The sequence below is a fragment of the Canis lupus genome, chromosome 14 (genome assembly GCF_003254725.2).
Source record: "Canis lupus dingo isolate Sandy chromosome 14, ASM325472v2, whole genome shotgun sequence".
Classification (NCBI taxonomy): Eukaryota; Metazoa; Chordata; class Mammalia; order Carnivora; family Canidae; genus Canis; species Canis lupus.
In genome coordinates, this window is record NC_064256.1 from 6,252,497 (window position 1) to 6,267,338 (window position 14,842).

The 14,842-nt window shown below is 43.4% G+C and overlaps 1 protein-coding gene and 1 long non-coding RNA gene across 3 annotated transcripts in view; both read left to right on the forward strand.

The window, feature by feature from the left end:
• The first annotated feature begins 5,329 nt into the window (after nucleotides 1-5,329).
• CEP41 (centrosomal protein 41) overlaps nucleotides 5,330-14,842 on the forward strand; it is a 55,417-nt gene continuing 45,904 nt past the window's right edge. The window contains exon 1 of one of the 2 annotated variants that reach the window (XM_025471659.3): nucleotides 5,330-5,646. In XM_025471659.3, coding sequence (XP_025327444.1) covers nucleotides 5,614-5,646 — 33 coding nt within the window. In that variant the 5' untranslated portion in view covers nucleotides 5,330-5,613. The remainder of the gene's footprint in view (nucleotides 5,647-14,842) is intronic. The other variant, XM_025471660.3, reaches the window with a different exon arrangement.
• On the forward strand, nucleotides 6,039-11,847 carry LOC125752451 (uncharacterized). The gene is made up of 2 exons (XR_007401968.1): nucleotides 6,039-6,165; nucleotides 8,832-11,847. It is a non-coding gene; the product is annotated as an uncharacterized LOC125752451 (long non-coding RNA).

The following is a 14,842-nucleotide window of genomic DNA, read 5'->3' on the forward strand; positions in this document are numbered from 1 at the left end:
CACAGGCTCCCAGTTATTTTAAACTGATCCACTAGCTCAAATCCAGCCTTTAGAAATTAGTGAAAATTTAGTTTGATTTCTTCATATTCACATCTATGGCAGTCACCTTTTCTCCAGTGCTCTGCCAAATGAGAAATAGTTTGTATGTCTCTTTTTTCCTCAGTACAGTTTGCCACTTTTTGGCATTTGGTTATGTGGCTGCCTTGTGATCTCAGTTCATACATTCAAGAAAATGTATGGATTTTATAGATTATTCATTCTTACTGATAGGAAAGGAGTGATGTTCTTTGCAACTTTCTACATTCTAAATTAAAGTAGAACTCTTACCTCTGTTTGTTTGCTTTTACCATGGGTATGATCTTGATTATTTAAAAACCATGAAGGATAGGAATTATATTTGCAGAGTCTAGCACAGGGGTTGTATGTTGATAGCCTATGGATTTCACTTGAAAACCAAGGTTTCTATATTAATCTGGAAAATGTGACTATCTGACATACAATCCACATTCACTGACCTTTCCACAGAGCATGGGGTCTCTAGCTGTCTGCTGTACCCAGAGTGGCAACGGTACCTCCACACTGACTCCTCCCCGATCCCCTTGGGGCAGACCATTCTGAGATCCAGGTTGGCTCCTCAGAGTCCTCTTGGATCTGGAGCTGTGGCAGAGCATTATTCTATATAAATCCCAAGACAGAAGCAGAATGTGGCATGTGACAACTGAATGCCCTGGGATGGGATCACAGCAGGTAAACGAAGTCTTGGGTCTGCCTGGGAGGGGACATCATACATCCTTCCTACAACAACTTGACATTCTATGTGGCACTCAGAAGTGGCTGCAGAACTGCACACGTGGGAATGCCAACCCCATTATGTAAGCAACCAGGATGCCAATTTTTTGTTTCACCAGAAGGCAATGTAACCAGTGGTGATCCCAAAGAAATCTTGGTGGAGGGTATTACTTTCCTGGGAGGGGCTGTAGGGATGGCTGATGCCTCTGGGCCCGGCCAAGCACTTCAACTCTGGCCTAAGCTGGGCACAGGTAAGGGTCAGCCCTCCACTCAGAGGCTGGTGTGCTACTACTTCCTTGGGCACTCTACCACCAGACAGAGTGACACTAAATTGTTACCAGGACTTCGGGGAATTTATCACAGAGTGGGGCCTGTGGATTTGCGGGTTTGCAGCAGCAGGTGCTGATCCATTTCTTAGGGAAAAGGAAAGAAACCCAAGACTGGACTGGATTGGGCAGAATTGCTTTCCTTAAGTACCTAGAAGCCCTTTATTTAGGGAAGAAAAGTAAATGAAGCCAAGGAAGGGAGCTAAGGCCCATATCTGAGAAGCAATTTCATGAGACAGATCTGAAGGGGGAGGTGCTGGGCTCTGAACAGCAAAGAAGGCTGAGAGCTAAGGGTGAGGGGGATGGAGAAGTAGTTGGATGGTATGAGGCTCTATTCAGGCTGTGCAGATTCAGGCTGAAGGTGGGTCCAGAGAGTTTTAGGCTCAGGAGAGAATCAGACTGCAACACCAAAACAACCACGTAGTTCCCCAGGAAGGGAGGCTCAAGGGGGAAGGGACTGACCAAGCACAGCAGTACCTAAAACATGAGCTACTCTTAAGCCAGCCACACTTAACCTATCTGGGACTCCCACCAACTCAGTAGAAACTAAAAGCTTTTTGGAACACCTACAGGGTTAAAAAAGAAGACATCAAACAAATGGAAGTTCATAAGAGCACTTCTAACTTCATGAAAAATAAGATTAATCAGTGGAAGTAGGAACTTTCAAAGAAAAGAATCAGAACTTCTTCTCTTACAAACAAAGCTTGAACCTCTTAGCAATCAGGACTCTGATTGCAAGGATCTGACTCAAGTGCCTGGAGGGTCTTTTACTGCCAAGCACGGGAGAGCTGCCGCACTTCACAGAGCAGAAAGGAACAGAATACAGCTCAGGTCTGAATTAGCCCAGACAAAGGCCACAGACCATTTTTCGGGCTGAAATCAGAATCAGGCGCTTTTTTTGTTTGTTTGTTTCTTAGGAGCAGAAGGTTTTTGTCAAAGTATAAAATTAATTCAAAGTCACTGAGGAAATGTGCAAGATACATAAAAGTATAAAGAATTTTAAAAATCCACATACCATCATCCAGAGATGGCTTACATTTACATTTTTTCCCCAATTTTTTTCTGTGGGTACCTGTATGTTTCTCCACACAAATCACGGTTATATTAAGTAAAAAAGTGTTTCCAGCTCTTCTCTTTTACTGTATCAGGAACAGTTCTCCATTGCCTTAATTATTCCTTGAAATTTGCTTTTCAATGGTTCCATAATATTACTTTTTATGGATATGCTCTAACTTATTTTAATCATTTTTAAACCGATGATGAATTAAGTTGTTTCGACTTCTCGTCATTTTAAATAAGATTCCAGTAAACGCGGGATCCCTGGTGGCTCAGCAGTTTAGCGCTGCCTTCAGCCCAGGGTGTGATCCTGGAGACCCAGGATCAAGTCCCACGTCAGGCTCCCTGCATGGAGCCTGCTTCTCCTTCTGCCTATGTCTCTGCCTCTCTCTCTCTCTGTGTCTCTCATAAATAAATAAATAAATAAATAAATAAATAAATAAATAAATAAATAAAATCTTTAAAAAAAAAGATTCCAGTAAATGTCTATGGGTGTAATCTTTGTGTATCTCTCTGATTATTTTGTTAGAAGAAATTCTTTGAATATTAAGATTTGAGTGCTTCTTGATACCCACTGTCAAATTACTTTTCAAAATGGTTATACTCCTTTTAGTCACACTAATAATGTTTGAGCACGCTTGTCTCATGCATTAGCCAATATTGAGCATTATCACTTAAAAAAGAAAGAAAATAAAAACTTTTGTCCATTTGTTAGTTGAAAAATGAGATCTAGCTGCATGGTTTTATATTTTCATTATTAGTTGGACATTTCTTTTTTTTTTTTTTAATTTTTTTTTTTTTTATTTATGATAGTCACAGAGAGAGAGAGAGAGACAGGCAGAGGGAGAAGCAGGCTCCATGCACCGGGAGCCCGACGTGGGATTCGATCCCGGGTCTCCAGGATCGAGCCCTGGGCCAAAGGCAGGCGCTAAACCACTGCGCCACCCAGGGATCCCTAGTTGGACATTTCTTCATATGTTTATTAAGTGCTTTTCTTCTATGAATTATCTTTGACATTTATCTATTTTCCATATTAGAAGTAAGCACCTTGCTTTAATTATGATGCAATTTTGCTATACATCCAAAAGGAATTTTGAAGCGAATTTCATTATATTAAAAGCCTTTTGATTTGTAGCTTTAAGATTTCTAAGGATTCCACTGAGGCAAAATGAGAGGTTCTTCTACAGCAGAACCTCTCAAGGTGTGGTCCTTGGACTCTGCATCAAAATCAAGGAGTCAGAGTGGGAGAATACGTATTTAAATGACAGAATCCGGGATCCCTGGGTGGCGCAGCGGTTTGGCGCCTGCCTTTGGCCCAGGGCGCGATCCTGGAGACCCGGGATCGAATCCCACGTCAGGCTCCCGGTGCATGGAGCCTGCTTCTCCCTCTGCCTGTGTCTCTGCCTCTCTCTCTCTCTCTCTCTGTGACTATCATGCATAAATAAATAAAATCTTTAAAAAAAAAAAAAATTAAATGACAGAATCCTAAACCCTCACCATAGACACACAGAATCAGCAACCGTTCCCTAGACCCAAGAACCCACATTTTCTATCTCTGTGCATGCTTCACATGCAGCCCAAATTTGACAACTGAAATGAGTACCAAGGCAAATAAAGCTGGTATTCCCATCCCCTCTTGGGAAAAAGGGAGATGATCACACAGAGAAGTGAGCCCAAACATTGAAGAAGGGAAGTTGAGCTTCCTACTCCAATAGGTGTTGGGTCTTATACTTTCTGTTCTTTTGATTTATTGACCTCCATTGTTAATGCATTATCATTCATCTACTTGGTCCCCTAAGCTAGAAATTATAGCCATCTTTGATGCCTTCCAATTCTTTGCACTCCTTACTTCCTCACATGTATATAACTGCTCCTTTGACCTACAGATGTCTTTAGGACTCTGCCTCTCTTTCTTACCATCATATAGTTTAGTCCCTATTCTCACTCTCTTCTCTGTCCTTTCTTCTTTATTCTCTCCATAAATTCCATCATCATCCCACCTCCACATTGCACCAGTAAGCATTCATTTTGAGTAGTGATGTGTCCAGAAGCCTCTGCATAGTAAGATATCCTCCCCACTGCCCCCTTCTCATTTTTTTGCAGCCCCTAAACTCTCCCTCATTGTAATGGAGGGGCGAAAAGCTGGGAATTTTAGAGTGGTTAAAGAACTGGAGAACCCTAAGGAATTTCAGACAAACTCGGTGGTTATTAATGTGCAAGCGACAGCTGTGTCCAGTTTAAGCTCCTGGCGGTCAAGCAAGACGATTTAAGGTGTGGTCCTACGGGTGGGATGCTGGAGGGTGTGAGAGGACACGGGCATGCAAGGCCATGTTGTTGAATGGGTCCTCTGCACAGACCCGAAGTTGCTCAGCTGCATGCTATTATCCACAAGCTGAGAGCCAGTGAATATGAACAGTTCAGAGTAACCTTTCCCCATTCCTGGAAAAACAACTTAGAGTAAAGGACAAAGGGTTATTGTGTTGTTCTCCCATGTAAAGGTAAATAATAATTTTGACGGATTTGGTGGGACATTTTGAAGCCAAAGTCAAACTGTGTGTGTGATTGTTTTGTAAAGGTGCTAGGACTTAATTTTCAGATCTGGAATAAGAACAGGTGGCAGCTGATGGCAGGAGTCACAATGGTTTCCATGACAACGGGACTGGTTCTTAGTCATCCTCCCATCCTCCACACAACCTACTGCAGCTTTTCTCATAAGGTGCTTATTAAATATTTGTTAAATGAATGATGAATCACAGAATGGTGCGTGCGCTTTGCAATTAAGGCTGCCGTTCTCTAGCTAGCTAAAAAGCTTTTGAAACTACAATAATTACTGTATTTACGCATGGTATTTTGCATAATTTGCATATTAACTTAACCCGAAAATAATAAACTCTAGATTCCCCTTCCCGCGGAACCACCCTGTCTCCTATCTTCTCCCTATTGTAGGAAGTAGCCCAGGCGTTTGCTTAAGATGACCTTAGGAGGGGAGGAGGGTGCCGTGGGTCACACATTTGCTCGCACACTGATTGCAATTCTTGTCTCCCCCGCCCCCCCGCCGAGTCCCCCTCCATCGCCTCCAGCTCTCCGGCCCTTCCCCCTCCCTGGGGCCTGCGCACCGGTTCCCGCGCAGGCGCCAGCCGGCCCCTCCCCCGCGCCCCTCTTCCCGCGCTCGGGCAGCAGCCCGCCGGGCCCCGCCGCGAGCACCAGAGGCTTCAGGAGCCGGCGTCCCCCCCGTTGCCCGTGGCAACCATTGAGCGGCGTCTCGCTCGCCCTTGACCCTGCAGTGGGAGAGTAAACAGGGCCTCCATTGGCCAGCCGGAGAAGGGAGGCCAATCGGAGCAGAGCTTGTAAGGAGGCGGCCGGGAGAGGCGGTGGGGGTAGGAAGCTAGGGTTAGAGGCTACCGGCGAGGCTCGAAGCCCAGCGCGGTCGGCCGGAGCCAGCATGTCTGTCCGGAGGCACATTGGGAATCCTGAGGTGAGGGCCCGGCCCGGCCCGCGCAGCCGGAGGGGGCGGGCGCACCGGAAAAGGCTCCACGTGGGCAGGGAAGGGCCGCCGGCGACTTCCGCCGGCCGGAAGGCGGGAAGCGGCGGGCGTGAGGAGGGGTCCGGGGAGCCGCGGGAGGCGGGGCGGGCCCGGGGCCTCGGGGCGAGGCGGCGGTCGCGTGGCGAGGGGCCGCCCCCGCACGTGCTTGCTGGGCGCCGCGCCGGCCGCCGAAGGCAGCCCCTTCCCTCAGGGCGCGCTCAGTCCAGGCGGGCGGTTGCGCCGCCCCCGCGGGCTCAAGGAGCGCGGCCGAGGAGTGGGGAGCCTCCTCACGGGGCTCGGGGGCAGTGGGGACAAGCAGATGGGCCGCCCACAAAGGACGCGCCGTCTGGGCGTGTGACCTCCAGCCCCCCTTCTTCCCCGCCCAGGGCCCTCCCTGCTGCACTCGTGGTCACTTGGTTTCAGCAAAGGTCTGTTGGAGGCCCACGTGGCAGCAGGGGCTGGAAATACACAGTAAGACCAGGCGTTTGTGTGGGAGACTTGGAAACAGTCTGATAGAGCGTGGTTGGGGACCCTAGGAGAGCGGAGGGGAAGGATGGGCCTCCAGGGAGTGAGGGAGGGAGAAGAGCATGAACAGAGAGGAGGAGGCGAGGGGCAGTGGACGGCCCGAGTAAAAGTCTGGAAGGGCCTTTCGGGCCTCGCCCAAGTAGTGCCGCCCCCCCCCCCCCCCCCGTGCACAAGTGGGGGGAGGGGCAGAGGGAGGAGCCGACGCCCCACCTGGAACGGGGCTCCTGATGCTAGGGGCTCCATCCCAGGACCCCGGGATCATGACCTGCACTGAAGGCAGATGCTTGGCTGACTGGGCCCCCCAGGTCCGCAGTCACTGGCCTTCGTTGCACGCCGTTTCATTCATGGTGGAGGTCGTGAGGCTGAGTTCAGGCTCTGCAGGAAGAAGGCCCTGGTCAAATACAGTCTCTGCCACCAGAGTGGGGGAGCTGGGTGTGGAGAGTGGAGACTCTGCTGGCCTGAATTTGAGAAGCTCTTGACGAGTTTTAAGTAGCTGAGGGAGGTGGTCAGATCTGCATTTTAGGCAGATGGCTGTAGCCAGGTTGTGGCGAAAGGATTTGAGGAGGTTAGGACTGGAAATAGGCAGATTGGTAAGGTGGTATGTATGATACACACCTAAAGTCATGGAACGAGGGACAAAAATGAGAAATACTGAGGCAGTTAAATCATTAAGACTTCAGTGATTCGCTTGCGAAATGGATGACTTAGTTTCCCAGCTTGGGCTGCTGATCAGTGCCGATGCCATTAATGAGATCAGGAATGTAAGAGAAAGAGGAGTGTGGGGGGATAGGAGCAGAGATGCTCTATATGGTCATACTTTTGTGTCCCAGAGGGAGATGTCCAACTTCCTTATTTTAGTGGAGCACAATTTCTAGTAGTTTCTTGGAAAAGAGTGCATGAGAAATAACTCTTTTTTTTTTACTTATGTCTAAAATGTTAGGGATGTCTGAAAATGTTGTTCTACCTTGACATTGATTTGCCTGCAAATTTGATTGAGTGCAGAATTCTTGATTGGACACTATCAGCATTTTGAAAACATTGCATTATAGTCTTCTAGCATCCAGTGTTGCTGTTGAGAAGGCCAAAGCCATGCTATACCTTTGTATGTGATTTGATTTTTTTCGTTTCTGGATGCTTGTAGAATCTTCTCTGTGTTGCCAGTGTTATGTTTCACAAAGGTATTCCGTGCTTTGGGCCTATTTTCACTCTTTGGTGGGCACCAGAAATTCATGTCTTTCTATAATGTGAAATTTTGTTGGATTATTTTGTTGTTAACATCTTTCCTATTTTCTCCATCCCCTGTTTATTGAATTTGTTATATTTCATGTTGCTTCTCTATAAGACTAGTTCTCTTAGTTTCTTAAACTTTGTTTCCCATTTTCCACATCTTTGTCTTTTGCTCTCTTTGGAGATATGTTTATTTAGCTTTATCTTCTAATTCTTCTATTTAACTTCTGACATTGCATTTTTAATTCTTAAAACCTCTGTTTTGGACTCAGGTGTCCTTATTTATTTGAGAGATAGCAGGAGAGAGCATGAGCATGAGTTGGGGGGTGGGATGGGGCAGGAGAGAGGGAAAAGCAAGCTCTCCACTAAGCAGGGAGCCTGATGTGGGGCTTGATCCAAGGATCCCTGAGATCATGACCGGATCCAAAGGCAAGCTTACCGGACTGAGCCACCCAGGTGCTCCTCAGATGTTCTTTTAAAAAAACTTTATTTTGAAATAACTATAGATTCACAGGAAGTTGCAAAAATAGTACAGTTCCATGGTCCTCACCCAGTTTTCCCCATTGATTATATTTTATGTAAGCATAGTACAATAGCAAAGCCATAAAATTGACATTTATATATTGTGTGTATAATTCTAGGTTATTTTTTTCACAAGTGTAGATTTAATATCAAGATTTCACATGTTTGGGTCATAATCAAAATAGAGCTTATTCCATCACCACAAATATTTCCCTCATTCTATCCCTTCCTAGTCATTTCCACTTTCCTCCGCCTCACCAGACTAACCCCTGGCAACCATTAGTGTGTTCTCCATTTCTGTAATTTTGTCATTTGAAAATGTTATATAAATAGAATCATACTATATGTGACCTTTTGAGATTAGCTTTTTTTCCACTCAGAATAATGTCCTTGAGACACATCCAAGTTGTTGCCTATGGCAATCGTTCATTCCTTTTCATTGCTGATTAATATTCTGTGGTATGTATGTACCATATATGGTATGTAACAGTTTGTTTAATCATTCAACTATTATAAGATATTTTGGTTGTTTTCAGTTTCAAGCTGTTATGAATAAAGATACAAACTTTTGGGTACAGCTTTTGTATGGAAATTAATTGTCATTTCTTTAGAATAGATGCCTAGGAGTATGGTTGCTGGATTGTATGTGAGCTTACATTTAGTTTTTTAGAACTACCAAAATATTTTCCAGAGTGACTGTACCAGCATTGGTGGTTCAGTGGTAGAATTCTCGCCTGCCAGAGTGACTGTACCATTTAAGATTCTTATCACCAGTGAACGAGAGGCCAAGTTTTGCACATTTTTGGCAACATCTGGTATTCAGGTTTTTCTGTTAGTTGGGTTTTTTTGTTTTTCATTTTTAGAGGTGAGGGGTATTGAGAGAGAGGGAGAAAGAATCTCAAGCATGCTTCACACCCAGCATGGAGTCCAACATGGGGCTTGATCTGACAACACTGAGATCATGACCTGAGCCAAAATCAAGAGTTGGACGATTGACTGAGCCACCCAGGTGCCACTATTTTAGTTGTTTTAATAGGTGCACTGTGACATCTCATAACGGTCTCAATTTGCATTTTCCCAGTGGTTACCAAGGTTGAACATCTTACATTTTTTTCATGTGCTCATTTACCATTCATATATCCTCTTCAACAAAATATCTTTTTGTATCTTGCCTAATTTCTTTTTTCTTAAGATTTATTTATTAGGAAAAAAAAGATTTATTTATTTATTCATGAGAGACACAGACTGAGAGAGAGAGGCAGAGAAATAGGCAGAGGGAGAAGCAGGCTCCTCACAGGGAGCCCAATGCAGGATTCAATCCTGGATCCCAGGATCATGACCTGAGCCGAAGGCAGGTGCCCAACTGCTCAGCCACCAGGCATCCCTATCTTGCCTAATTTCTAATCGGATTTTTTTTACTATTGTTTTGCTTGTGTGTGTGTTTGTGACTGTGTAAGTATTGATTATTGCCAAAGCAGTGATCATCATGGTTACATTTTCTTTCATACCCCTTTTTGTTTTTCCTGGAGTTTCTGTCTGCCTTTAGTTTTATTCTGTACTATTTCTAAATTTTCATAAATAATATAGGAAAATTTTCCTACATCACTGTTTACCACCTTTTCAGTTATCCTTTCCAAAACATTCTCTGCGCATTTGTGTGTGTGCTCACATGCTCTTGTGTGTATATAAATGTATAGAGAGTTTTATTTTGTGGTTTTCTTTTACTCAAATGTTATAACATCGCATATATGGCTTTTTTACTTGCTTTTTGCACTTAACAATAAGTCTTGGAGACTTTTCCATGTTAGACAAATATAGGTCAACTTAATTATTTTCTTTTAACTCTTACATAAGTACCTGGTCTGGTTTAGAGCAAAAGTTTTTAAATTTTTTTTTTTACTTGTTAAGTTTAACTGTTTTTACTAACAACAGTATGAGATATAATTCACCTATTTAAAGTGTACAATTCAGAGTTATACAATCATCACTGATAAGAACATTTCATTACACCAACAAGAAATTCTGTAACCTTTAGCTATCACTCCTCAATTTTCCCATTGTCTCCCCAGTCTAGTCTTGACAGTCACTAATCTATCGTGTCTCTCTATAGGTTTTCCTATTGTGTCTACATTTCATATAAATGGAGTCATGCAAAATGTGGTCTTTTGTGTCTGGCTCCTTTCACTTAGCATGATGTGTTAAAGGTTCATCCATGTCATATCGTGTATTAATACATCATTCCTATTACTGAATAATATTCCTTTACATGACCATACTTACTTTGTTCTTTTTTTTTTTTTTTTTAAGATTTTATTTATTTATTCATGAGAGACACAGAGAGAGAGAGAGGCAGAGACACAGGCAGAGGGAGAAGCAGGCCCCATGCAGGGAGCCTGATGTGGGACCCATCTCGGTCACACCCTGGGCTGAAGGCTGGCTAAACCACTGAGCCACCGGGGCTGCCCTTGTCTGTTCTTTCTGATGGACATTTGGGTTGTTTCTTTTTTGGAGCTATTATGAATATTCATGGAGATGTTTTTATATGGATGTGTGTTTTCATTTCTCTAGTGATAGTTTTTTGAAATTTTTTTTTCCTCAACAGTCTATTTCCTTCCTATTGTCTATTTTCTTTTTATTTGTTGGAGATATTTGTATTAGTTAACTCAAGCTGCTATAACAAAATGTCACAAGACTGGTTGCTTAAATGACAGAGGTTTATTTCTGGCAGTTTGGGAGTACCGGGAAGTTTAAGACCAAGGTGCTGGCCAGTTTAGTTTCTGGTGAGAGGTCTTCCTTGCCTTGCAGATGACTGCCTTCTCACTGTTCACTAGACTTCTTTCTGTGTATACTTGTACAGAGGGAAAGCTCCTTGGAGTCTCTTTTTATAAAGACACTAGTCCTATTACACTCATGCCACACCCTTATGACCTCATTTAACCTTAATTACCTCCTAAAGGCCCTGTCTCCAAATACAGTTACACTGGAGATTAGGGCTTCAATGTAACGCAAAAACATTAATTAATTAAAAGAAGCCTTCGAACATTGCTATGAAGTAAATTGCGTCCTCCCCAAAATTCGCACAGGTGTTCTCAGGTTTATTTTATTTTATTTTATTCATTTATTTAAAAAATATTTTATTTATTTATTCATGAGAGACACAGAGAGAGGGGCAGAGACATAGGCAGAGGGAGAAGCAGGCTCCCCGCAGGGAGCCAATGTGGGACTTGATCCCAGAATCCCAGGATCACATCCTGAGCCACTCAGGCATTCCTCAGGCTTCTTTTAATCCTAAGTTATTAATTTATGTTTTTGAGTAGGAAACTTAAACAAATGATTGGGATCTGTATATTTGAGAAGGTCTTGCTGATGGTGAGCCTCATTATGGGAAGATCTCATTGGGCCATAATTTGGGTGACTATCCTAAATCTGTACCTTCAGCTCTTTCCTCTTAGGCTGGTTATTTTCTTCAGAGAATTACTTCACTCTCCTGAGAGTAAAAGCCTATCTGAATTCCTGGAGGAATTAGGGCTAGCAGTTAAATCTCAACATTAGTATACATCATACACTTAATGCCCCTTTTTCGGTAATGCCATCTCCACCTTTCTCTGTCTAGAGACCTCCCAGTCCAGAAACGCTTCTCAGGTAATAAATCTATAGGGAGCTACTGTGGTGGGTGGGACAGTAGCAGAGAGTACAGGGATTTGGAGACCATGGTGGTTTTCAATCAACTTTCAAACAGTCTTCCTTATTTTAGCCACTTCTCCAACAATCCCCCCCACCCCACCCCACCCCCCACTTCTGGAGTGCCCGAGGCTGTCAATTCCTAAGCCTTTCAAGAATTGTTCTTGGAAAAAAAAAAAAAAAAAAAAAAAAAAAGAATTGTTCTTGGCTTTCCCTTTGACTTTCTTCAATAACTCAAGTCATTTTCACTGTTGATCTGCTTTCTAGAATTCAAAGATCTATTGCTGTCACTTCTCCCACTCTCTCTGGTTTTTTGAGCTTTATGTCCTTAAAATAGAAGACAAAATTGAGGTTTTTGGAAGGAAGTGAAATTAAATGGAGTGTTCAATATGCTATCTTCACCCAGTAGATCATGATCTGTAATTATTTTATTTGTAATCTATAATCATTTATTTCTGGCATATTTACAAGAACTTAAGTGAGGGTCCTTGTATGCAAGGACCTGGCGTGCAGTAAACATCTGTTGAATAAGTCAATGAATATATGCCTGAGCCGGGAGGAAAAGTCAGGCTCAGGTTCCCTATTTTGGACGTCAAGCATATATAAATGGAATTAAACCTAAATGTTTGGCTCACAGAGAATCTATAGATTGAGAGGATGGAATCTTGGGGAATGCAGTGTTTAAGCAGATGACAGAAATGATCCATGTGTCATTGGAGACTCAGGGAAGGGAGATATCACCAAAGCTAAAGGAGTGGAAACTGAAGAAGGTGGGGCTGTATAACAGTGTCAAATGGCACAGAAAGGTCAAGCAAGTTAAAGAATGGAAAGTCACCGTTATATTCAGCAGTTAGGGGATCTCTGATGTTGGATAGCTGCCACAGTAACCATAGTACAATGGTGGGGACAGTAGCCATGCTGTATTGGATTGAGGAGTAAAGTGCAAATACCCTGAAAGTGTTCCAGTTATATATTAGGATATATATTCTGGCTGTATGTTGATTTGTCATGGATCATTCCATGTTCCGTGGCTTAAAGTAATAGTCATTTTATTATGATCTTTATGATTCTGAAGGTTGATCAGGCTCAGCTAGGTGCTTCTTATTTGGGATCTCATGTGGTTTTGCAGGCAGACAGAAGCTGGGGCTAGAGTTATCTTGAAGGCTTCTTCAAGGCCGTTGATATGGTCTTTTGGCAAGGACCTCAGTTGGGGCTGTTGGCCATACCACCTGCAGATGGCTTTGTCTATGTGGCGTGGCCTGGCCTTCCTCACAACATGGTAACTGAGTTCTAAGAACAAGTATCCCAGGAGAACCAGGTGGAAGTGGTATTGCCATTTATGATCTAGCCTCAGAAGTCATAAGACAGCACTTCTATCATAGTCACAAGCCCATCCAGATTGGAGCAGGGGTGTGTTTGGGGTGGAGGTTGGGGAGACATTGGTCCCACCCAACCAGTGTGAGATGGGAAATTCTGTTGCAAATATCTTGAAAAATACAATCAACCATAGGTAGTAGCTGCTAGCAAAGCTAGCAAAAGGGCTGCTACATGTGCGTACAGTCTCAGGGTTTGTGTTTGAGATCAGTAGAATTGGACCAGATTAAAACTGCCGTTAAAAAAAAAAGACCCATGTTAAATGTGAGATTGCCTTAAATAAGGCTATTTTCAAGATTGAATTCATTTCCCTCATTTTATGGACCTCCTGTGTATACAAAGGAGATAAGTAGAGAAATTCTGAACAAAATGTATAATGGTATTTTTAAAAATCCTTTAAATGTAAATCTTATTACATATGTTGCAATTGAAATACAACCAACCTTGAGAGTTTCATTTTGAGAGAGGTAGGAAGTCAGAAAAGCTCATTCATGTTTGAACAATTTGAAATTCAGACATTCTCACTCATATTTTTTTTTAGTGATTTTCTTTCAGAAAAATCCCGTTGTTGACTTCTTTCTTCTCCCTTCTCTGACATCCATGAATTCATAAAGCCCAGTCCTACTTTGCATATGTTAGTAACCTGCCAAAATACTCTTGCAATTATATGCCTCACAGCTCAGTATTTTTGGTACCTTCCATTGTCTTTGTGAAGGGCCTCCTCCAGACCCTCAGTCTACATTCAGGCATCTACTTGGAGCCTACATGCCCACGTCCCACCATACAGCATGGGATTTCATATACCTATGGTTTTTAACCCTTTAGGGGTTATAAGCCCCTTTGAAAATTTGGTGAAAATCACGGTCCCTCCCCGAGAAAAAATGCACATACACAAAATTTTTCATAGTTTCACGGGACTCGTGGATCATCTAAAACCCATTGGTGGATCTGGTATTCAGAATGCCTAAAATGAGTGTGGAAGAGTGCAAGCTCTAGAGCCAGACTACCAGCTTCATTCCAGGTTTCACCCTTATCACCAGCTGACTAGTCTCGGAAAATCACCCCAGCTCTGTGCTCCTGTTACCTGATATGGAGAATGAAGATATACTAGTAAATACTAGTATCTACATCATGAGTGGCTGTGAGGATTAAGTGAGATAATGTAGGTAAAATGCTTAGTCGAGTGCCTGACAACATAGTTAAGTGCTCAGTAATTGTTAGCAGGGATTATCTTCATTGTTGTTGTTGTACCTTCTCTAGCAAATCAAACAACATGAGGTTCTTTCAACATGCTTTTAAAGTGGCTTTGCTATTGTAATTTTCTCCACTTGAAATCCTTTTTCCTTGTCTTTTTATCCATAGAAGTTCAGCCCTTAAAACACAGCTCCATTGCCATTTCTTCCACAAAGTCTCCCACATCACCCCCAGAGTGTAAGCTTCAGAGTCCTAGAGCCGTCATGTAGTGCTGGCGTGCACACTGTGTGCTGCTCAGGGCTCAGAGCCATCTTCATCCATAAGGCATCCTTACTGCTCACACTGGTGTGAGACCTTGCAGTAGGTCCAGAGATCTAGGAGGCAGAGCCGTGTCCCGAGTGCCAGAAGTGAGGAGTGTGATTTGTACAAAGCGCTGTGACAATCCAGGAAGGGAAGGAATTTCCATCTGCCTGGGGCCCTCACAGGAGTCTTCTTGGAAGATATGTTTATGCCGGGTCTTGAAAGCCGAGTAGAAATGAAGTAGCTGTGATGGCATGGGTAGAAAGGGAAGACCTATCTTTGGACCCTCTCTGGGGGTTGTAAACCCTCAAAGGGTCTTTGACAT